This window comes from Hypanus sabinus, chromosome 2 (assembly GCF_030144855.1).
Source record: "Hypanus sabinus isolate sHypSab1 chromosome 2, sHypSab1.hap1, whole genome shotgun sequence".
Classification (NCBI taxonomy): Eukaryota; Metazoa; Chordata; class Chondrichthyes; order Myliobatiformes; family Dasyatidae; genus Hypanus; species Hypanus sabinus.
The window spans coordinates 21,180,167-21,203,357 of NC_082707.1; the positions used below are offsets into that span (position 1 = coordinate 21,180,167).

Consider the following 23,191-nt stretch of genomic DNA (forward strand, 5'->3'; position numbering starts at 1 on the left):
CCCCTCCCCCAAGTCAAAGAAGGAAATTTTTTGTTGGGCTGTCCAAAAATTATTAGTAATTATAATTCTACCATTAGTTAGGTGGACAAGTAGGCGATTCTGTGGAGACAAAAAAGAAACAAAGATGGTGGTTTGCCTCCTAGGTGCCAGCGTTCGTGATGTTTCTGGGGCGTCCACGATATCCTGAAATGGGAGGGTAAGCAGCCAGAATTCATGGTACATATTGGTACCAACGACATAGGTAGGAAAAGGGTGGAGGACTTAAAGCAGACTACAGGGAGTTAGGAAGGAAGCTGAGAAGCAGGACCTCAAAGTTAGTAATCTTGGGATTGCTATCTGTGCCACACGACAGTGACTATAGAAATAGAATGAGGTGGAGGATAAATGTGTGGCTAAAGGATTGGAGCAGGGAGCAGAGATTCAGATTTTTGGATCATTGGGACCTCTTCTGGGGCAGGTGTGACCTATACAAAAAGGACGGGTGCACTTGAATCTGAAGGGGATCAATATCCTGGCGGGAGGTTTGCTAATGCTACTTGGGAGGGTTTAATTGGAGCACAAGTAGAGACAGTTTGTAGGGAGTTTTTGAGGAAGGATAGGCAGATGTTAGAGCAAAGATGCACTCAGCCTGATGGTTTGAGATGTGTCCATTTTAATGCAAGGAATATCATAAACTAGATGGATGAACTTAGAGTGTGGATCAATATGTGGAACTACTGACATTGTGGCCTTTACAGATATTTGGATGTCTCAGAAGCAGGAACGGCTGCTGCGTGTGCCAGGCTTTGGATGTTTCAAAAAGAACAGAGAAAGGCAAAAGAGGTGGGAGCGTGGGATTGCTAATTCAGGATAGTGACACGGCTGCTGAAAAGGAGGAAGTCATGAAGGGATTGTCTACTGAGTCAGCTTGTGTGGAAGTCAGAAACGGGAAGGGGGCAATAACTCTACTGGGTGTATTTTTATTGACCCACCCTCCCCCCCGATAGTAACAGGGATATTGAAGAGCATATAAGGAGGCAGATTTCAGAACAGTGCAATAATAATAGGGTTGTTGTGTGGAAGATGTTAACTTTTCTAATATTGACTGGCATTTCAGCGCAATGAGTTTAGATGGGGTGGAGTTTATTAGGTGTGTTCAGGAAGGTTTCCAGACACAATCTGTAGATAAGCCAACTAGATGAGAGGCTGTACTTGATCTGATATTAGGAATGAGCCTAGTCAGGTGTCAGATCTGTTGGAGGGAGAGCAGTTTGGATGTAGTGACCACAACTCTATCTCCTTCACCATAGCACTGGAGAGGGATAGGAGCAGAAAATTTGGGAAAACATTTAACTAGGGTAGGGGGAAATATGATGTTAGTAAGGAGGAACTTGGAAGCAGATGTTCTCAGGGAAATGCACTGAAGCAATGTGGCAAATTAATGTTTGCATGGCGTTCTGCATAGGTATGTTCCATTGTGGCAGGGAAAGGATGGTAGGGTTAAAGAACTATGGTGTACAAAGGATGTAGAGATTCTAGTTAAGAAAAGAAAAGCTTATGAAAGGTTCAAGAAACTAGGTACTGTTAGAGCTCTAGAAAATTACAAGGTTGCTAGGAAGGGGCTTAAGAATGGAATTAGGAGAGCCAGAAGGAGCTATGAGAAGGCCTTGGTGAACAGGGTTAAGGAAAACCCTAAGGCATTCTACAAAGTGTGTGAGGAGCAAGGGGATGAGCCATTTAAAAATAGGAACAATCAGGTGCAATAGCGGAAACCTGTGCATGGAGTCGGAGGAGGTAGTGGAGGTACTTAGTGAATACTTTGCTTCAGTATTCACCAGGGAAAAAGACCTTGGCAATTGTAAGGATGAGTTACAGTGTACTGAAATGCTTGAGCATATTGTTACGTACCCCGTAACTGAGTGTCTGACCAGCAGAGAAAGAAGAATCCGTTGGAGTCTGATGGTACTATATTCAAAAGTGTTTATTAATAAAATAAGCAAATCAATATCAATAATGCAAATATATAGATAACAATAATGAGCAATAATAAACCTAAAAGTGTAGAAATAATAATGAGCAATAATAAACAAGCTCTATCGATGTCTAGGGGTAAATGAATTGTCATAGAAAATTGTAAAGTTCAGTTCAGTTCCTGCGTGCTGAGGTAGATATGGTTGTTGTGTTGTAATCGTTGGGGAGAGAGAGAGAGAGAGTGAGCGAGAAGTAACAGCTACAGCAGTCAAACCTTCCTTTGCGTTCTTGATCCATCGTGTCATTGTGGCCATTCAGTTATGACCCCTCTTGCATTCAGCTAGACCGTTCTTCTGTGGTGGACTCGTCACTCTAGCATGAGTGGACACACACACAAGTCCCCACCAGCCCTGCTATAACACTGTGAGTTTTACTGACTGACCTCCTGGTTCAGTCTCCGAAGCCTCACACCTTAACGTGGGTTCCAACACTCAATCAGTGTCCACTAGTGTGTCTCCTGGTGTGTCTGAAGGGTTTCTCTCCAGACCTGACTTTTATCCCTACTCACGGGGTCTCAGCTATCCATCACTCCTGAATGACTGTCCATCCAACCAGCCCACTCCAGCTGTCCACTGAGGAATGTTAATGAACAGAATGGTATAAGATAAATGACCCTCGCAGAAGTCATAATACGGTAAATCAACAAGTCTCTCTCCCCTCTCTTATCTATAGCAGATGTTCTTGCATGTTTTCTTTTCATCTCTCTCTCTCTCATGAGCAGCATAGCAACAGTAATGGTTTGTGATTCTCAAAGGGGGAAGAATATGGACAACTCTGCACCCCATTGTCCATCAGAACTATTCATCCTTCATAATAATATAGACAATAAGAAATAAGATGTGCTGGATCTTTTGAAAACCTTTAAATTAGGTAAGTCACTGGGATTGGATGAGATACACCTCAGGCTACTGTGGGAAGCAAGGGAGGAGATTGCTGAGCCTCCCGCATTGATCTTTGCTTCGTCACTCGGTACAGGAGACGTATGGAGGATTGGAGGGTTGCAAATCTTGTTCCCTTGTTCAAGAAAAGGAGTAGAGATAACTCAGAATATTATAGACCAGTGAGTCTGACTTCATGGTGGGCAAGTTGTTGGAGAAGATCCTGAGAGGCATTTGGAGAGACATAATCTGATTAGGGTTAGTCAGCATGGCCTTGTCAAGGGCAGGTCATGCCTTGTGAGCCTGTTTGAATTCTTTCAGGATGTAACAAAACACATTGATGAAGATAAAGTAGTGGATGTAGTATATATGGATTTCAGAAAGGCATTTGATAAGGTTCCCCATGCAAGGCTCCTGCAGAAAGTAATGAGACATGGGATCATGCAATAAAGGAACAGTAGTTATAATGGGTGACAATCTACATATAGATTGGGTGAACCAAATAGGTAAGGGTGCTGAGGAAGAGGATTTCTTGGAATGTATGCGGGATGGTTTTCTGAACCAACAAGAGTGCAGGCCATTCTATATTGGGTATTGAGCAATGAGGAAGGGTTAGTTAGCAATCTTGTCGTGCAAGGCCCCTTGGGTAAGAGTGACCATAATATTCATCATTAAGATGGAGAGTGACATAGTTAATTCAGAAACAAAGGTTCTGAACTTAAAGAAGGGTAACTTTGAAGCTATGAGACGTGAATTAGCTAAGATAGACTGGCAAATGATACTTAAAGGGTTGATGGTGGATATGCAATGGCAAGCATTTAAAGATCACATGGATGAACTACAACAATTGTTCATCCCAGTTTGGCAAAAGAATAAACCGGGAAGGTAGTGCACCCGTGGCTGACAAGGGAAATTAAGGATAGTATCAAGTCCAAAGAAGAAACATTTAAATTAGCAAAAAAAAAGTGGCACACCTGAGGACTGGGATAAATTAAGAGACCAGCAGAGGAGGACAAAGGGCTTAATTAGGAAAGGGAAAAAAGATTATGAGAGAAAGCTGGCAGGGAACATAAAAACTGACTGTAAAAGCTTTTATAGATACGTGAAAAGAAGAAGATTGGTCAAGACAAATGTAGGTCCTTTACAGTCAGAAACAGGTGAATTGATCATAGGGAACAAAGACATGGCAGACCAATTGAATAACTACTTTGGTTCTGTCTTCACGAAGGAGGACATAATCTTCCAGAAATAGTAAGGGACCGAGGGTCTACTGAGATGGAGGAACTGAGGGAAATACATGTTAGTAGGGAAGTGGTGTTAGGTAAATTGAAGGGATTAAAGGCAGATAAATCCCCAGGGCCAGATGGTCTGCATCCCAGAGTGCTTAAGGAAGTAGCCCAAGAAATAGTGGATGCATTAGTGATAATTTTTCAAAACTCCTTAGATTCTGGATTAGTTCCTGAGGATTGGAGAGTGGCTAATGTAACCCCACTTTTTAAAAAAGGAGGGAGAGAGAAACTGGGGAATTATAGACCGGTTAGTCTGACATCGGTGGTGGGGAAAATGCTAGAGTCGGTTATCAAAGATGTGATAACAGCACATTTGGAAAGAGGTGAAATCATCAGACAAAGTCAGCATGGATTTGTGAAAGGAAAATCATGTCTGACAAATCTTATAGAATTTTTTGAAGATGTAACTAGTAGAGTGGATAGGGGAGAGCCAGTGGATGTGGTATATTTAGATTTTCAAAAGGCTTTTGACAAGGTCCCACACAGGAGATTAGTGTGCAAACTTAAAGCACACAGTATTGGGGGTATGGTATTGATGTGGATAGAGAATTGGTTGGCAGACAGGAAGCAAAGAGTGGGAGTAAACGGGACCTTTTCAGAATGGCAGGCAGTGACTAGTGGGGTACCGCAAAGCTCAGTGCTGGGACCCCAGTTGTTTACAATATAAATGATTTAGACGAGGGAATTAAATGCAGCATCTCTAAGTTTGCGGATGACACGAAGCTGGGCGGCGATGTTAGCTGTGAGGAGGATGCTAAGAGGATGCAGGGTGACTTGGATAGGTTAGGTGAGTGGGCAAATTCATGGCAGATGCAATTTAATGTGGATAAATGTGAGGTTATCCACTTTGGTTGCAAGAACAGGAAAACAGATTATTATCTGAACGGTGGCTGATTAGGAAAAGGGGAGGTGCAATGAGACCTGGGTGTCATTGTACTCATTGTACACCAGTCATTGAAGCTGGGCATGCAGGTACAGCAGGCGGTGAAAAAGGCAAATGGTATGTTGGCATTCATAGCAAAAGGATTTGAGTACAGGCACAGGGAGGTTCTACTGCAGGCCTTGTACAGCCTTGGTGAGACTGCACCTAGAGTATTGTGTGCAGTTTTGGGCCCCTAATCTGAGGAAAGACCTTCTTGCCATAGAGGGAGTACAGAGAAGGTTCACCAGATTGATTCCTGGGATGGCAGGACTTTCATATGAAGAATGACTGGATCGACTAGGCTTATACTCACTGGAATTAAGAAGATTGAGGGGGGATCTTATTGAAATGTATAAAATTCTAAGGGGATTGGACAGGCTAGATGCAGGAAGATTGTTTCCGATGTTGGGGAAGTCCAGAACAAGGGGTCACAGTTTAAGGATAAAGGGGAAGCCTTTTAAGACCAAGATGAGGAAAAACTTCTTCACACAGAGAGTAGTGAATCTGTGGAATTCTCTGCCACAAGAAACAGTTGAGGTCGGTTCATTGGCTATATTTAAGAGGAAGTTAGATATGGCCCTTGTGGCTAAAGGAATCGGAGAGAGCAGGTACAGGGTTCTGAGTTGGATGATCAGCCATGATCATACTGAATGGTGGTGCAGGCTCGAAGGGCCGAATGACCTACTTCTGCACCTATTTTCTGTGTTTCTATGTTTCTATCCAAGAAAATCTTGCTTTGTGGATGGAGTATTGGCTGGCCATCAGAAGGCAAAGGATGGTTGTAGATGGTTCATATTCTACATGGAGGTTGGTGACCAGGGGTGATCTGTTCTGGGACCCCCTCCTCTTTGTGATTTCTATAATTGACCTGGATGAAGTAGAAGTGTGGGTTAGTAATTTTGCTGATGACACTAAGGTTTGGGGGTGTTGTGGATAGTGTGGAGGGCTGTCAAAGGTTAGAGCAGGACATTGATAGGATGTGGACTGGGCTGAGAAGTGGCAGATGAAGTTCAACCCCGATAAATGTGAAGTGGTTCATTTTGGTAGGTCAAATTTGAAGACTGAATATAATATTAATTGTAATACTCTTGGCAGTGTGGAGGATCTGAGAGATCTTGAGGTCTGTCTCTATAGGACACTCAAAGCTGCTGTGCAGGTTGATGGTGTTGTTAAGAAGGTGTATGGTGTGTTGGCATTCATCAGCTGTGGGGTTGAGTTCAAGAGCTGTGAGGTAATGTCACAGCTATACAAGACCTTGGTCAGGCCTCACTTGGAGTACTGTGTTCAGTTCTGGTCACTTCACGACAAGAAGGATGTGGATACTAGAGAGAGAGAGTGTGCAGAGGAGATTTACAAGGATGTTGCCTGGATTGGAAGGCGTACCTTATGAGAATAGTTTGAGTGAACTTGGCCTTTTCTCCTTGGAGTGATGAAGGATGAGAGGTGACCTGATCGAGGTGTATAAGATGATGAGGGGCATTGATTATGTGGATAGTCAGAGGCTTTTTCCCAGGACTGAAATGGCTAACACGAGGGGGTATTGTTTTAAGGTGCTTTAGAAGTAAGTACAGAGGAGATGTCAGGGGTATGTTTTTCACGCAGAGAGTGGTGAATGCGTGGAATGCACTGCCAGCGACAGTGGTGGAGGTGGATACAATAGGGCCTTTTAAGAGACTCTTAGATGGGTGCAGGGAGCTTAGAAGAATAGAAGGTTATGCGCTAGGGAAATTCTTGGCAGTTTCTAGAGTAGGTTGCATGGTTGGCACAACTTTGTGGGCCAAAAGGTCTGTAATATGCTGTAAATTTCCATGTTCTGTAAGTGGATTTCAAAAGAGATAAGGGAGATAAGTATAGCAAAATAAGTTTCCAAACTGGCTGTCAGAGTCATAGAGATACGTTGTGGATTCAGGCCCTTCGGCCTACAAAATCCATCCTGACCGTCAACTACCCATGCACTTTATTCCCATTTTTCCTCTCCTCAGATTCTCATCAACTCCCTCAAGATCCTACAACTCACTAGGGGCAATTTCCAGCAGTCAAATAATCCACCATCCTGCATGTCTTTGGGATGTGGAAAGAAACTGGAGCACATGTTCTATTTTATTTTCCTTTTCAGTACTTATTTACCAGTTAGATTGTTGTTTTTGCAGTGTTAGCCTCTGCTCTTCAGCCTGCCATGTATACTCAGTGGTACCTCATAAAGAAGCCACTGAGTGTACATTCAAGATCTTCTGCTGTTGTAGCCCGTCTGCTTCAAGGTTCAATGTGCTGTGCTTTCAGAGATGCTCTTCTGCACACCACTGTTATTACATGTGGTTATTTGAGTTACTGTCACCTTCCTGTCAGCTTGAAGCAGTCTGGCCATTTTTCTCTGACCTCTCTCATTAACAAGGTGTTTTCACTCAGAACTTCTGCTGCAGTGGTTGCTTTTTGCACCATTCTCTGTAAACTCTAGAGACTGTTGTGCATGGAAATCCCAGGAGATCAGTTTCTGAGATACTCACCTGTCTGGCACCAACAATCACTCCATGGTCAAAGTCATTTAGATCACATTCCTTCCCCATTCTGATGTTTGGTTGAACAACAACTGAACCTTTTGACCATGTCTGCATACATGTGATCAGAAAATGTAGAATCATTGTGGGTAGAGTCAAGAAAATGCAAGGTAAAAAGAGTCTGGTGGAAGTTACGGACAGGCATCTGAACAGTAGCCACAATGTGGGCTGCAAATTAAAACCGGGGATAGAAAAGGCAATGTTATGATAGTCAAGGGGGATTTCAATATGCAGGTAGATCGGGAAAATCAGATTGGTGCTGGATCCCAAGAGAGGGAATTTGTAAAATGTCTATCAGATGCTATTTTAGAGCAGATTGTGGTTGAACCACTAGGAAATAGCAAATCTAGATAGGGTGTTAAGTAATAACCCAGATTTGATTAAGGAACTTAAAGTAAAAGCACCCTCAGGAGGCAGTGATCTTAATATAGAATTCACCCTGCTGTTTGAGAAGTGGAAGCTAAAGTCAGATATATCAGTATTACAGTAGACTAAGAGGAATTACAGAAGCACGAGAGAGGAACTGGCCAAAGTTGATTGGATGGGGACACTATCAGGACTGATGGTAGAACAGTAATGGCTGAAGTTTCTGAGAACAATTCAGGAGGTGCAGGATAGATACATCCTGAAGATGGAGAAATATTCTAAAGGGAGGATGAGGCAACCGTGGCTGACAAAGGAAGTCAAAGACAGCATAAAAGCAAAAGAGAGGGGACATAATATAGTAAAATTAGTGGGAAGTTAAAGGATTGGGAAGCTTTAAAAAACCAACAGAAAGCAACTAACAAGCTAAAGGAAAGAAAAGATGAAATATGAAGGGAAGCTAGCCAATAATATAGAAGAGGATTCATAAAGTTTTTTTTCCAGATATACTGTATAAAGAATAAAAGAGAGGCAAGAGAATATATTGGACCGCTGTAAAATGACTCTAGGGAGGTAGTAATGGGGGCAAATAAATGTCAGACAAACTTAAGTATTTTGTGTCAGTCTTCACTGTGGAAGACAGTAGTAGTTTGCCAGAAATACGAGAGTGTCAGGGGACAGAATGAGTGTAGTAGCTCTTTCTAAGGCGAAGTTGCTTGGAAAGCTGAAAGGTCTGAATGAGGTAAGTCACCTGGACTAGATGGACTTTATAGAGGTAGCTGAAGAGATTGTGGAAGCATTAGTAATGATCTTTCCAGAATCACTAGATTCTGGAATGGTTCTGGAGGACTGGAAAGTTGCATATGTCACTCCACTCTTTATATAACCATATAACAATTACAGCACGGAAACAGGCCATCTCGGCCCTTCTAGTCCGTGCCGAATGCTTACTCTCACCTAGTCCCACTGACCCGCACTCAGCCCATAACCATCCATTCCTTTCCTGTCCATATACCTATCCAATTTTACTTTAAATGACAATACCGAACCTGCCTCTACCACTTCTACTGGAAACTTGTACCACACAGCTACCACTCTCTGAGTAAAGAAATTCGTCCTTGTGTTACCTTAAACTTTTGCCCCCTAACTCTCAACTCATGTCCTCTTGTTTGAATCTCCCCTACTCTCAATGGAAAAGGCCTATCCACGTCAACTCTATCTATCCTCCTCATAATTTTAAATACCTCTATCAAGTCCCCCTTCTTTAAGAAGGTAGAGAGGCAGAAGAAAGAAAATTATAGGCCAGTTAGCCTGATTTCAGTGGTTAGGAAGATGTTGGAGTCAATTATTCAGGATGAGGTTTTGGGGTACTTAGAGGCGCTGACAAAATGGGCCAAAGTCATTATGGTTCCATTAAGGTTAAATCTTGCCTAACAAATCTGTTGGAATACTTTGAGGAAATAACAAGCAGGATGGACAAAGGAGAGTCAGTAGATGTTGTATACTTGGATTTTCAGAAGGACTTTGACAAGGTGATGCACATGAGGCTGCTTAACAAGAAAGGAGCCCATGTTGTTACAGGAAAGATATAAGCATGTATAGAATCACACACACGAGATCTGTAGATGCTGGAGATCCAAAACAACACACACAAAATGCTGGAGGAACTCAGCAGGCCAGACAGCATGTATAGAAAAGATAAACAATTGACATTTTGGGCTGTGACCCTTCTTCAGGACTGGAAAGGAAGGGGAGAAGTCAGAGTAAGAATGTGGGGGGAGGGGAGAAGAAGTACAAGGTGGTAGGTGATGGGTGAAACCAGGAGAGGGTAGGGGTGAAGTGAAGAGATGAGAAGTTGATTAGTAAGAGATAAAGGGCTGGAGAAGGGGGGAAATGATAGGAGGGAGTGGAAGAAAGGGAAGGAGGAGGAGCACCAGAGGGAGGGTATGGGCAGGTAAGAAGATAAGGTGGGAGAGGGGAATGGGACTAGGGAATGGCAAAGGAGAGGGGGAGAGGAGGCAATTACCGGAAGTTCAAGAAATCAATGTTCATGCCATTATGTTGGGGCTACCCAGATGGAATATTAGGTGTCGCCCATCCAACCAAAGTGTGCCCTCTTCACAGTAGTTTGGAGGCCATGGACAGACATGGGAATGGGAAGTAGAATTGAAATGGCTGGCTACAGGGAGATCCCGCTTTTTTGGCAAAGAGAACATTGGTGCTCGGCAAGGGGGCTCCAAATCTATGTCAGGTCTCACCAATACACTGAAAGCCACACCAGGAGCACCAGATACAGCAAATGACCTCAACAGACTCACAGCTGAAGTGTCCCCTTACCTGGAAGGACTGTTTGGGGCTCTAAATTGTATTGAGGGAGGAAGTGTGGGAGCAGATCTAACAGTTGTTCTGCTTGCAAGGATAAGTACTGGGGGAAGATCAGTGGGGAGTGGTGAATGGAGAAGGGAGTCACGTAGGGAGCGATCCCTGAGGAAAGCAGAAAGGGGAGGGGACCCCGTTGGAGATGGCGGAAGTTATGGAGAATTGTGTGCTGAACACGGGGGCTGGTCGGTGAATAGCATGGATAGAATATTGGCTGATTGAAGGCAAAGAGTGGGAATAACGGGAACCTTTTCTGGTTGGCTGCAGTCACTAGAGGTGTTCCTCAGGGTTCAGTGCTGGGACCACTTCTATTCACCTTGTATGTTAATGATTTCAATGACAGGTTTTTTTTAAACAACTCTTTATTGCTCTTACAGAATGAAAAGAAAACACATTAGATCATCATAGGTTTGAAAGTACAACAAAGTTAAAGAAAAGGGAAAAATAAAAAAAAAAAAATCAAAAGAAAAAAACACACAAAAAAAAAGCAAACAGCCCAAAAGTAGTCAATTCAGTTCATTACTTTCGTCATCCTGAATATTGTTCTTCAGGAACTCGTAGAAAATGTCCCAAATATCCCAAAATTTGCTAAGTTTGTTTTTTGTGATGTAGCTTTTCTTTTCTAGAGCAAGAAGTCATTCCTTTCAGCCGTTGTGAAAATCCACTGGTTTTTGGTTTCTTCCATGAATAGGCTATGCAGCGTTTGGCTTCCAAAAAACAAATATTAAGCAGAGACCTTACATTTTTGGAGGTTACAAAATCCTTTGGATAAACGTTCAGAATACATAATTTAGGATCAAGGGGCACCTTTTTACCAATAATCTGACTAATCAAATCCAGCACCTTCTTCCAGAGCAGATATCTGGAGGCACCCCCACATGCAATGGAACAGAGACCCCTTTTGGTGATTACATTTAATGCATGCATCTGGAATGTTGGGGTTAAAGTGATGCAACCTGACCGGAGTAATGTACTGTCTGGTTATCCATTTGTATTGTAGTAATTTAGAATGAGTGTTCACTGATTGGGTTTGAACTAAGGAACAAGCTTCTGACCACTCTTTTTCTGACAGATTCTCATGCTAATCAGTTCTTGTAGTATGTTATTTGATGACTCCTTGCACTTACTTACAAACAAATTGTATAATAGACACATGTCCCCTAGCTTTAGATATTTTCAGATAAAGGAGAGAGCTTCAAACTGTAACCTTGCCTAGACATAATAAAACTTTGCAACTGAAGATATTTTAAAAAAGTGTTTTGTTGGAATTCCATATGTGGCCTTGAGTTCTTCAAATGACATACGAGGGGTGATTGATAAGTTTGTGGCCTAAGGTAGAAGGAGTCAATTAGAAAACTTAGCACATTTATTTTTCCTACATTTACACACTTAGTCCAGCGGTCATGGAGCATACGGATCCCTTCTTTGTAGAAGTCGGCGTAAGTTCATGGCCTAAAGTGGAAGGAGATGAGGAGAAACAAACTTTCTGCATTTTCACTCAGAGTTGAACTGCACATGCATGTAATGAGAGCTGTATAACTCATCTACTTCGAGCTTAGGCTACGAACTTATCAATCACCCCTGCTGTGGACCACCTGGAGGTCCAAGATGCTCTTGTTACATGTACGTGCAGTTCAACTCTTTGAGTGATTATGCAGAAAGTTTTGAAGTTAATAACTCATCTCCTTCTACCTTAGGCCACAAACTTATCAATCACGCCTCATAAATGTATTGCCATTATAAAGATCAGACACCTTAGCCATGCCTCGGATCAACCAAGTTTTAAAACCAGGGTCTGCTCTGCCGGGCCGGAAGCTATCATTACCAAAGATAGGAGCAAACTGGGATAACTGTGATGTCTCTCCCAAATATGCAGGAGCATATTGCCAAACCATTATTGCATTTTTTAAGAAGGGGGTTTTTAGTTTCTTTGACCAGTTTTTTCTTATCTGCTGAATACATATATAGTTCTAGAGGGATATTGATTGACTGGGATTCCATTGAGATCCAAGTAGGGGAGTGATCCTTAACAAAGTAGAACATTCCTGCTCTAATTTGGGCCGCCCAGAAATACCATATAAGATTTGGTAGCTGTAGGCCGCCTCTATCATACGGCAGATATAACAGGGAAAGCCTGAGTCTTGGACATCTATTATTCCGGATGAAATTAGAAAAAAATTTCTTTAATAAATAAAAGAAAGATGATAGAGGAGAAAGTGGGATAGGTTGGAAAAGGTACAAGAACTTTGGTAAAATTGACATTTTTAGAATGTTTATGCGTCCAGTCAAAGATATGGGCAATTTTGTCCATCTGTTTATAATTTGAATAACTGAGTCTATGAGAGGGTTATAATGAATTGGGATAATTTTATCAATAGTAGGAGTAATTTTAACACCCAAATGAGTAAAACCTTGTTCTGACACATGAATAATATTGCAGATTTGTTATTTATATAACAAATTTTATTTCCAGCTTATTTTATAGCCTGCGAAAGTACCAGAAGTACTTATCAGGTCAATTAAGGCAGGTAATGTTTGTTTCAAGTTGGAGCGAAACAAAATTACGTCATCCACGTACAGGGCTATGTGGTGTTCTGTATCTCCTATCTCCATTTGATTGGTTTGTGGCCTAAGACTTTTGCATAGTACTCTATAAGAGTGGGATGGAAGCTCACCTTGAGCCTCGTGGAGCTATGTCTGAACCTGGTGAAGTACCAGATAATGTGGTGTATTTGGACTTCATAAGAAGCCAATGTAAGAAGTTACTAAATACCACATCAGAGCTCAGAGTGCCAAGTGCAAAACTTGGATACCGATTTGGTTAACAGATCAAAAACAGTAATAAAGGGGTATATTTGAATTGGAAGGTTAGTGGACGGGTACAGAGATTGATGCTCGTATCCAGCTTGTTCGTAATTTGTATCATTGATTTGGATGAAGGGATTAAGTGTAATGTATCCAAATGTGTTGAAGGTACAAAGCCAGGAGGTAGTGCTGGTCACCAAAAGTTACAGGAACAGCTTCTTCCTTTCTGCTGTCAGACTTCTGAATGGTCCGTGGACACTACCTCACTATTCCTTTTTCACACCTTATTTATTTATTTATTTATTTATTTATGTATGTATGTTTGTAACTTACAGTAATTTTCCTGTCTTGCGTTGTACTGTTGCTGCAAAGCAATATATAGTAGATTTTTCCCAGGGTGAAAATAGCTCATATATGAGGACATAATTTTAAGATGATTGGAGGAAGTATAGGGGAGATGTCAGAGGTAGTTTTTTTAATTGAGAGTGGTGGATGTGTGGAATGCACGTCTGGGGTGGTGGTACAGGCAGGTATATTAGGGACATTTGAGGGACTTTTAGAGAGGCACATGCCTAATTTTATTTTAAACGCGGGGCTGTGTGGAGAGAAGAATTAGATTGATCTTAGAGTAGGCTAAAGGGTTGATACAACGTCAAGGGCCAAAGGGCCTGTACTATGCTGTACTGTTCTATGTTCCATGTGTCAGTGATCGTAAACCTGATTCTGATGGGCTTCAGGGAGGTAGAGACATTAAATGAATTGGCAAATAATGCAGAAAAAAACATTGGAGTCGTCCATTCAAAGTGGAAGGTGGAATTTATTCTAAATAGTGAAAAGATCAGAACATCTTTTGTGTCCTTGTACATGAAATATTGAAAATTAATGTGGGTAACAAGTGAACAATTATGAAGACAAACAATTATGATCTATTTTACAAAGAGATTTGAGATACTGTATATTACTCAGGAATGTGGAGTTCTTACGTATTGGTTTGTCTTTCCATCTAAGAAGGATACATTCAAGAAATTGCTAAAACAATAGGGCACTGTGGTAGTGTAGTGCTGTTACAGTGCCAGTGACTGGGGTTCAGTTCCGCCACCGTCTGTGCGGAGTTCATCTGTTCTCCCTGTGACTGTGTGGATTTCCTCTGGGTGTTCCAGGTTCCTCCCACTTTCCAAAGACATACCGGCTAGGATTAGTGAGTTGTGGAACATGCAATATTGACACCGAAAATGTGGTGACTCTTGCAGGCTGCCCTCAGCACATCCTCATCCTCGACGCAAATGATGCATTTCACTCTATGTACATGTGACAAAGTTAATCTTTATTCAATATTTATCATCAAAATTACTGAAATCACTCTGCATCCCATGGTGATCCCTTATTCTTAAATGGACCGACTGTCAGAGGTGCCATTTTCCAGACAGGTCATTAACAGGTTTGCTATTTGGAATGTAGACTAAGTGATCACTTTATCAGGTACTGGAGGCACTTAATAAAGAGGGTACTAAGTGTAAGTCCTGATGAAGGGTTTCGGCCCGAAACGTCATCGCTACCTCCTCCCATAGATGCTGTCTGGCCTGCTGAGTTCTGCCAGCATTTTGTGTTTTTATTTATTTCCAGCATCTGCAGATTCATTTGTGTTTACTAAGTGTAAGTTGTGTCTTTTATCTTTTCTTCCCCCAGAACTTCCCAGTTTGTTAATAGACTATTGTTTACCATGTTCGGGTGCTTAGGGACTGTGCGGCCCAATTGACAGAGGTCCAAACAGACATCTTCATCATCTCAATGGAGCAGTCCATCACGGTGCCAAAGACCTCATCTGAAAGTTTTTATGAACCATGTTGCTGTCACATGATTGGCTGATTAGATTTTTGCATTAATGAGCAGGTGTACCTAATAAAGTGACCACTGAGTGTATTTGACATAGAATGAGACCATTCAACCCATCAAATCTATGCTAGCTGTCAGAACAATCCCATTTCCCATAAGCTTTAAAACTTAAAGAGGCAGAAGTTAAAGGTCTGTAAATTCCACTTAATAAGAACGATTTGCTCTTTAAATTATTTTACACTGTCTGTATGTAACGTAACATTTTCATCAACTAGCACCAGTGAAGTCAGCTTGCCTGTGCTGGATTCTCCTGCTGAAAGCTTTGCTACTCCTGAACGCCCACTAACGTCAGTTTTGACTCAGACAGATCCCAGCTGGCTTCTCAGTCACAGAAAAATCGGTAAGATGTTGTACCGCGGTTAGAAGAGAAACTGGAAAATATTGGAGAAAAATGCAAGTGTCACTGACTTGAAATGGCAGAACTTCTGTTGGTGTAAATTGTTATTTCCTTGTAATTTGTTGTAGTTTATTTTTTCCTATGGTTGATGATAATTTTTATATAATCACCTGTAAATGGTGTAGAAAAGTTACTTGTGAATTTACTAGTAATTATAGCAAAGCTGATTCTGTATTTTTTCGAAGCTTCTCAGTTTTTCTGCAGCAGGTCTCTCACAACTTTAATCTGAGTTAATTATCACTGGAATGTTAGCTCCAGTCCGAATATGAGACAACCACAACTTCTGTTTTCTTTGTCTTCTTTTGTTCTTTGCTCTTGTAACACTTAAAACAGTTGTAACCACCAAGTTTTAGGCCTCATCCTTGACTTCCAAAGAACCTCAGGACCAATAGCACCGGGTCTAACACGTGCGGCCTGAACTGCTGGGTATTTCGAGCATTTGCTGCCTTTTAAGTGGAGATCCAAGAGCCTGCAGATGCTGGAAACCTCGGTATCTGTGGAGGGGAAGTACTTGTCAATGTTTCAAGATTCAGCAATTCCTCTTCCGCCGCAGGTGTTGCTTGACCTGTTCAATTCCTCCAGCAGTGTGTGTGTGTTGCTGCTTAAGTGTTCTCAATATTTATTGCTTATTAATTTATAATTATTATTTCTTTCTTTTTGTACTTGCACAGTTTGTTGTCTTTTGCACTCTGGTTGAACACTCAAGTCAGTGTGGTCTTTCATTGATTATGGATTTATTGAGTATGCCCACAAGAAAATGAATCTCAGGGTTGTATATGGTGACATATATGTACCTGGATAATAAATTCACTTTGAACATTGAACCTTGCCTTGGGCCCCAGAGCCATTCACCAATCTACACTCAGTGGCTGCTTTATTGGGTATATCTACTACCTGATAAAGTGACATCTGAGTGCATGTTCAGCACATGGTTGTTTGAGTTACTGTCACCTTCCTGTCAGCTTGAACCAGCCTGGCCATTCTCCTACGACCTCTCTCATTGACCAGCCATTTTTGCCTGCAGTACTGTCACTCATTGGATGTTTTTTGCTTTTCGCACCATTCTCCATAAACTCTAGGGACTGTTGTATATGAAAACCACAGGAGATCAGCATTTTCTGAGATACTCAAACCACCCCATCTGACACCAACAACCATTCCACAGTCAAAGTCACTTAGATTCCATTTGTTCCCTATTCTGATATTTGGTCTGAACAACAACTGATCCTCTTGACCCTGTCCGCATGCTTTTATGCATTGAGTTGCTGCCACATGATTGGCTGATTAATGAGCAGATGTACCCAATAAAATGACCACTAAGTGTAGAGTAGGTGTAGAAATGGTTCAGTGAACTGGTGGTAAGGGTAGTTACTTTGCCACATGTGGAGAGATTGACTAGACTACTCCAGTATCCACTAGGGTTTGTTGGAATGACAGAAGATCTCACTGAAGCTTACAACACTTGACTCAGAAACCTAGAAAAAGGTTCATAGTCTTTGGATAACAGGTAGCCTATTTAAGACTGAAATAAGACCTCTCACCTCTTCTTATCTGCCTTTCACCTCCATTTGATTCCCCTCGTCCTTCCCTTTCTCCAATGGTCCACTCTCCTCTCCTATCAGATTCCTTCCTCTCCAGCCCTTTATCTATCCCACCCACCTGGCTTCATTTACCACCTTCCAGTTGTCATCCTTCTAACCCCCCCCCCCACCCCGTCTTTTTATATTAGTGTATTCCCCCTTACTTTCAATCCTGAAGAAGGGTCTTGTCCCAAAACATTGACTATTAATTCATTTCTATAGATGCTACCTGACTTGCTGAGTTCCTCCAGCATTTTGTGTGTGTTGCTTGAGATTAGGGGATATCTCCTCACTCAGAGAGTAGTATTCTCCATTCCTGCAAGGCTGCAGAAGCTCATTTGTTAAATTCATTCAACACAGACCAATAGAAATCTGGATGTTCAGGGAATCAAAGAACATGGGGATAGTGCAAGAAAATGATGCTAAGGCAGGTCAGCCAGGATCTTCTCTGGGTCTGTACTCACTGGGGTTTACAAGAATGAGGGGAGTTCTCATTGAAACCTATCGAATATTGAAAGGCCTCAATAGAGCGGATGTGAAGAGGATATTTCCTACAGTGGGGGAGTCTAGGACCAGAAAGCACAGGATGTCCCTTTAGAACAGAAATGAGGGAGAATTTCTTTAGCCAGAGGATGGTGAATCTGTGAAAGTCATTGCGGCAGACGACCAAGTCACTGGGTACATTTATGGCAAAGGTTGATAGGTTCTTTCTCAGTAAGGGCATCATAGGTTACGGGGGAAAGGCTGCGAATGAAGTTGAGAGGGAAAATAATTCAGCCAAGATGGAATGGTGGAGTAGATTCAATGGGCCAAATGGCCTCATTTACCTCTTATGTCTATTGGTCTTATAGACCTACTTCCACTGCTATTTATTTCTAGTCCCAATTGAGTAACCTAATCAAATACCTTCCTGCTATAAAAATTTATTTTACCATATTAGTGCCTCTTCTTTTTGCATTTGTTGTTCTATAGTGGCAGTACAGTGCAATACATAAAAAAGTACTATAAACTACAAAAAGGTGTGTGTGTGTGTGTGTGTGTATAATAAATTAAATAAGTAGAGCAAAAAGAGAGGAAAAATAGTGAGGTGATGGTCATGGGTTGGTTCATTGTCCATTCAGAAATCTGAGGAAGCTATTCCTGAAATGTTGAGTGTGTGTCTCCTTTACCTCCTCCTTGATGACTGCAATGAGAAGAAGGCATGTTCTGGATGGTGAGGTCCTCAAAGATGGATGCTGCTTTCTTGAGGCATCATCTTTTGAAGATACCCTCGATGGTGGGGAGTCCAGTGCCCATTATGGCCCTGGCTGAATTTACAACTAACTGTCTACAGCTTTTTCTGATCAAAATCAGGTGAACTCCATAATGGCCTGTCTTGCTCAGTAGAATCACCACTGGTGTTTGCTGGAAGCAGATCCTGCTACTCTGAGGATTTGTAGCTGATAGGTTACCAACTGCATTTTAGGAAATACTTGATGACATGATCATTACCAGGCAATTTTCTGCCATATTTCTGAAAAGAATTGATTTTTATGTTCCAAGAAATGGTTTGTTCTATTACAGTAGTCAGTTTTATTACAATGTGTTTTCCTGTGTTTGATCCTATAATTGCTTTTTGTTTCTCAAAATTACAGTAGAAATAAAATAAAGAAAGATCACACACAAAAATGCTAAAAAAAAACTCAGTAAGTCAGGCAGCATCTATGGAGGGGAATCAATAGTCAATGTGACGGGCCAAGACCATTCATCAGGCCTAGAAAGGAAGGGGCCTGAAACCAGAATAAAGAGCTGGAGGGAGGGTAAATAGTACAAATTAGCAGGTGACAGGGAAGATGGATGGGTGGGGGAGTGGGGACACTGTGAGAAGCTGAAAGGTGATAGGTAGAAGAAGTTAAGGACTGAAGAAGAAAGAATCTGAGGAAAGAGGACAGTGAACTATAGAGAAAGGGAAGGAGGAGGGAGACAAGAGTAAGTTGATGGGCAGGTGAGGAGAAGAAAAGAGGAGAGTGAGTAACCAGAATGAGGATTAGGAAAAAAAAAGGAAGGGGTAAGAAATTATGAGAAGCTAGAGACATTGATGTCCATGTCATCAGGTGAGAGGCTACCCAGACAGAATATGAGATATTGCTCTTTCAATCTGAGTTTGGCCTTATCTTGGCAGTAGAGGAGGTCATGAACAGACATGTCAGATTTGGAATGGAAATGGGAAGTCAAATTGAAATGGGTATAATGGGATAGGGGTATAATGGTTTCTACTAAATCTGTTTCCAAACCATTTAGTTACTTGACATATTGTTCTTTTTTATAATTACTGCTCAAGTCAAACAGAGGGATGCATATAAAGCAAGAGATGGACAAGAATCTACATCTGGTGACTCCGAAGCCTCAGGTATTTCTGTTCATGTGAATTCATGTCTGGATAGTGTTAAGAGAGATGTGATTCAACTTTTCTTATTACTACTCCCCAGCATCCAACACCATCAACACGCTGTTTGTAAATGTGCAATCCTTTGTGCTTGGATTGACTGCAAAGTTTATATGTAAACAAGGAATCATATGCTACACCAAAATCCATGGCCAGCTACATAAGAGAGGCACAGGAGATTGCAGATGCTGGAATCTGGAGCAACAGTCTACTGGGCCCACCAGCACCTGTTGGAAGAAAGGAACTGTTAACGTTTCGGGTCAAAACCCTGCATCAGGACAATTCCTTTTTCCCACAGGTGCTGCTTGACCTGCTGAGCTCCCCCAGCAGATTGTTGCTGAGTCTGATTGGTGTATTACCTGGAAACTCTCCTACTTGTAAGTTAAAAATGTTGGCTTCAAAAACCACTCCAGATGCTTGAACATAAAAGTCAAAGTTAACACTCTAGCCCTGCATTGATTTTGAACTTTTTTTTTGCATTTTGGGGGTGCTATCTTTCTAATGCTCTCCCATTTGGCATTAAAAATATCCCACAGCACTTTACAGAGGAAAAATCACTTAGTTATCTCAGAGTTCCATTGTACATTTGTCCCATTACCAATTCATAAAAGCAGGTGATTTGATCATTACGATATTCCGTTTTCTCGAAGCTTGTTCTCTGCAAATTAGCTGCTCCATTTCCCATAAAGAGTGACTACACTCTAAGAGTGCTTCATTGGATAGGAAGCTCTTGAGATCATGGAAGCTACTCTACATAGTTCTGCCCTTATTGCAATAAGACAAAAATAAAAATGTCACAAATCCTCTAATGTGAAAAATCTTGAGATAACATTTTTAGACCATAAGACATAGGAGCAGAATTAGGCCATCTGTTCTATCGAGTCTGCTCCACAATTCAATCATGGTCTCTCCTCCTCAACCCCATTTCCCGGCCTTCTCCCTATAACTTTCAATGCCGTGTCCAATCAATAACCTATCAATCTTTGCCTTAAATACACCCAATGACCTGGCCTCCACAGCTACATGTGACGTTAAAACCCACAAATTCACCACCCTTTGGCTAAAGAAATTTCTCCACATCTGTTTTGAAAGGGCACTGCTCTATCCTGAGGCTGTACCCTTGTGTCCTAGACTCTCCCACCATGGGAAACATCCTTTCCACATCTACTCTGTCTAGGCTGTTCAACACTTGAAAGGTTTCAATGAGATCCCCATCCTTCTGACTTTTTATGACATATCTGTAATTTCAGTTCCTTTTCTTGTTTTAGCTCAACTTACCAAATTCACCTCAGAACCATTAAAGTTAAGACCATAAGATATATTAACATAATTAGGCCATTTGGCCCATCAAGTCTGCTCCACCATTTTGTCATTGCTGATCAAATTTTCCTCTCAGCCCCAATCTCCTGCCTCCCACCACACCTTCTCCACCACCACCCCTTCATGTCCTGACTTATTAGGAATCTATCAACCTCTGCCTGAAATATACATAAAGAGTTGGTCTCACAGCCTGTAGCAAAGAAGTCTGCAGATTCACCTCTCCTTGGCTAAAGAAATTGCTCCTCATCTCCATTCTAAAAGGACACTCCTTTATTCTGAGGCTGTGTCCTTTGGTCTTCGACTCTCCCATCATGGGAAACATCCTCTCCACATCCATTTTATCAAGGCCTCTCACCATTCAATAGGATTCAATGAGGTCACCCCTCATTCTTCTGAATTCTAGTGAATACAGGCCCAGAGCCATCAAACGCTCTTCATATGACAAGCTATTCAATCCTGGAATCATTTTCATGAACCTCCTTTGAACCCTGTCCAGTTTCAGCACATCCTTTCTAAGATAAGGGGCCCAAAACTGCTCACAATACTCCAAGTGTGGCCTCACCAGTGCTTTATAAAGTCTCAACGTTTGAGATACCACAGGATCACAAATCTGGACTGCATCTTCTTTCACCACTACATTAGATGATTGATTGTTCATGTACCTTCCTAGCCTCCCCACTGCAATGATCTCTAACTGAGCCTTAAAATCATGGAGTTTACATTGCAAAGCACAAAAAAAGGGTCATTCTGCCTAGTTAAGCCATGTTCCTGTTTAAATCCACATGAACCTCTACTTCCTTAGAATTTTGCGCAGGTTCAGCATGTCATCTTAAGAGTTTGACACACTTCTGTAGATGTACGGTGGAGAGTATACTGACTGGTTGCATTGTGGCCTGGTATGAAAACTCCCGTGGTCAAGAACAAGAAGTAGTGGATACAGACCAGTCCCTCTCCCCACCACTGAGCACACCTACAAGGAGCACTGCCTCTAGAAAGCAGCATCCATCATCAAGAACCCCAATCACCCAGTCCTTGGCTTCTTTTTTGCTTCTACCTTCCCGCAGGAGATACAGGAGACCTAAATCCCATTCAACCTCATTCAGGAATAACTGTTACACTTTAACAATCAGGCTCCTGAACCAGCATGGCTAACTTCACTCACTTCAACACTGAAATGATTCCACAACCAATGGGCTCACTTTCAAGGACTTAGCAACTCGTTCTCAGTCTTGTTTAGTTGTTTATTATTTGTTCTTTTTGGTGTTTGCACAGGTTGTCTTTTGTACATTGTTTGCTTGGCAGTCTCTGTGTGCAGTTTCTCATTGATTCTATTGTATTTCTTTGTTTCCTGAATGCCTGCAAAAAAATGAGTCTCATATATGGTGACATATGCAGGACTGTGCTAAAGTCTTAGGCATATATATAGCTTGGGTGTTTAAGACTTTTGCACAGTACTGTCTTTGTCAACGTGAAGCAGAGAGTGAGTTTGTAAATCTGGTGGGAGCAAAGGATGTTAGGAATGGTGAGGGTGGAGTGCCTTGGGAGGGGTGTGGGACCGGTGGCAGAGGGGTGCCAGGGATGGGTGAAGGTGGGATGTGGTGAGGGTCCAGACACACCCAGCCCTGAGACACGAGGCAAGGCCATTTGATTCCAAATGATTGGTTTATTGATCATTACAGAATGTCTCTCTGGTGCTTTCTGCTCCCTCCCCTCTCCCTTCCCCCAACCATGATTCCCCTCTCCCTTTCTCTTTTCACAACCGTGATTCCCCTCTCCCTGCCTCCCTTCCCACTCTCAGTCCACAAGGAGGCCCATATCAGAATCAGGTTTATCATCACTCACATATGTCATGAAATTTGATTTTTTTGTGACAGCAGTACAGTGCAACAGTACGTAAGATCACTACAGTACTATGCAAAATCATAGACACCCTAGCTCTAACACAGTAATACATACTTCCATTATAAATGTACTTTGAACTTTGAACCTAGAGTCTCTTCCCACCTTCCTTATCACCTCGTCAGCATATACATCCTTCCCTTTCACCCTCTCATCTTTCTCTACCTCATTTCCCCATTTTATGTTTTCTGACCTCTCCATCTGCTAACTTCCAAATTTCCCCACTTTATAAATTTCTTTTAACTATACAGTTTTAGTTTCCCGACAAGTAAATGCATTTTCTAGACATTTCCCGTACTGAGATGTTATCAGTAGTCTCTGTTCCATCTCCACTCACCACTTTAAGTCTATTCAGTTTATTCTGAATTCTGACTTAATTCATGTGGGATATTTCACCAATATCCCCCCCCCCACCCCCCACGTGGTACTTTTTTGTGAGATAAGTAATGAGTGTGATGCACAGTTTTTATTTATTT

At 41.8% G+C, this 23,191-nt stretch overlaps 1 protein-coding gene across 1 annotated transcript in view; it reads left to right on the forward strand.

The window, feature by feature from the left end:
• LOC132406881 (glutamate-rich protein 6-like) overlaps positions 1 to 23,191 on the forward strand; it is a 79,741-nt gene that overhangs the window by 10,240 nt on the left and 46,310 nt on the right. Inside the window, exons 3-4 of the mRNA XM_059992985.1 lie at positions 15,310 to 15,434; positions 19,392 to 19,460. Coding sequence (XP_059848968.1) covers positions 15,310 to 15,434; positions 19,392 to 19,460 — 194 coding nt within the window. The remainder of the gene's footprint in view (positions 1 to 15,309; positions 15,435 to 19,391; positions 19,461 to 23,191) is intronic.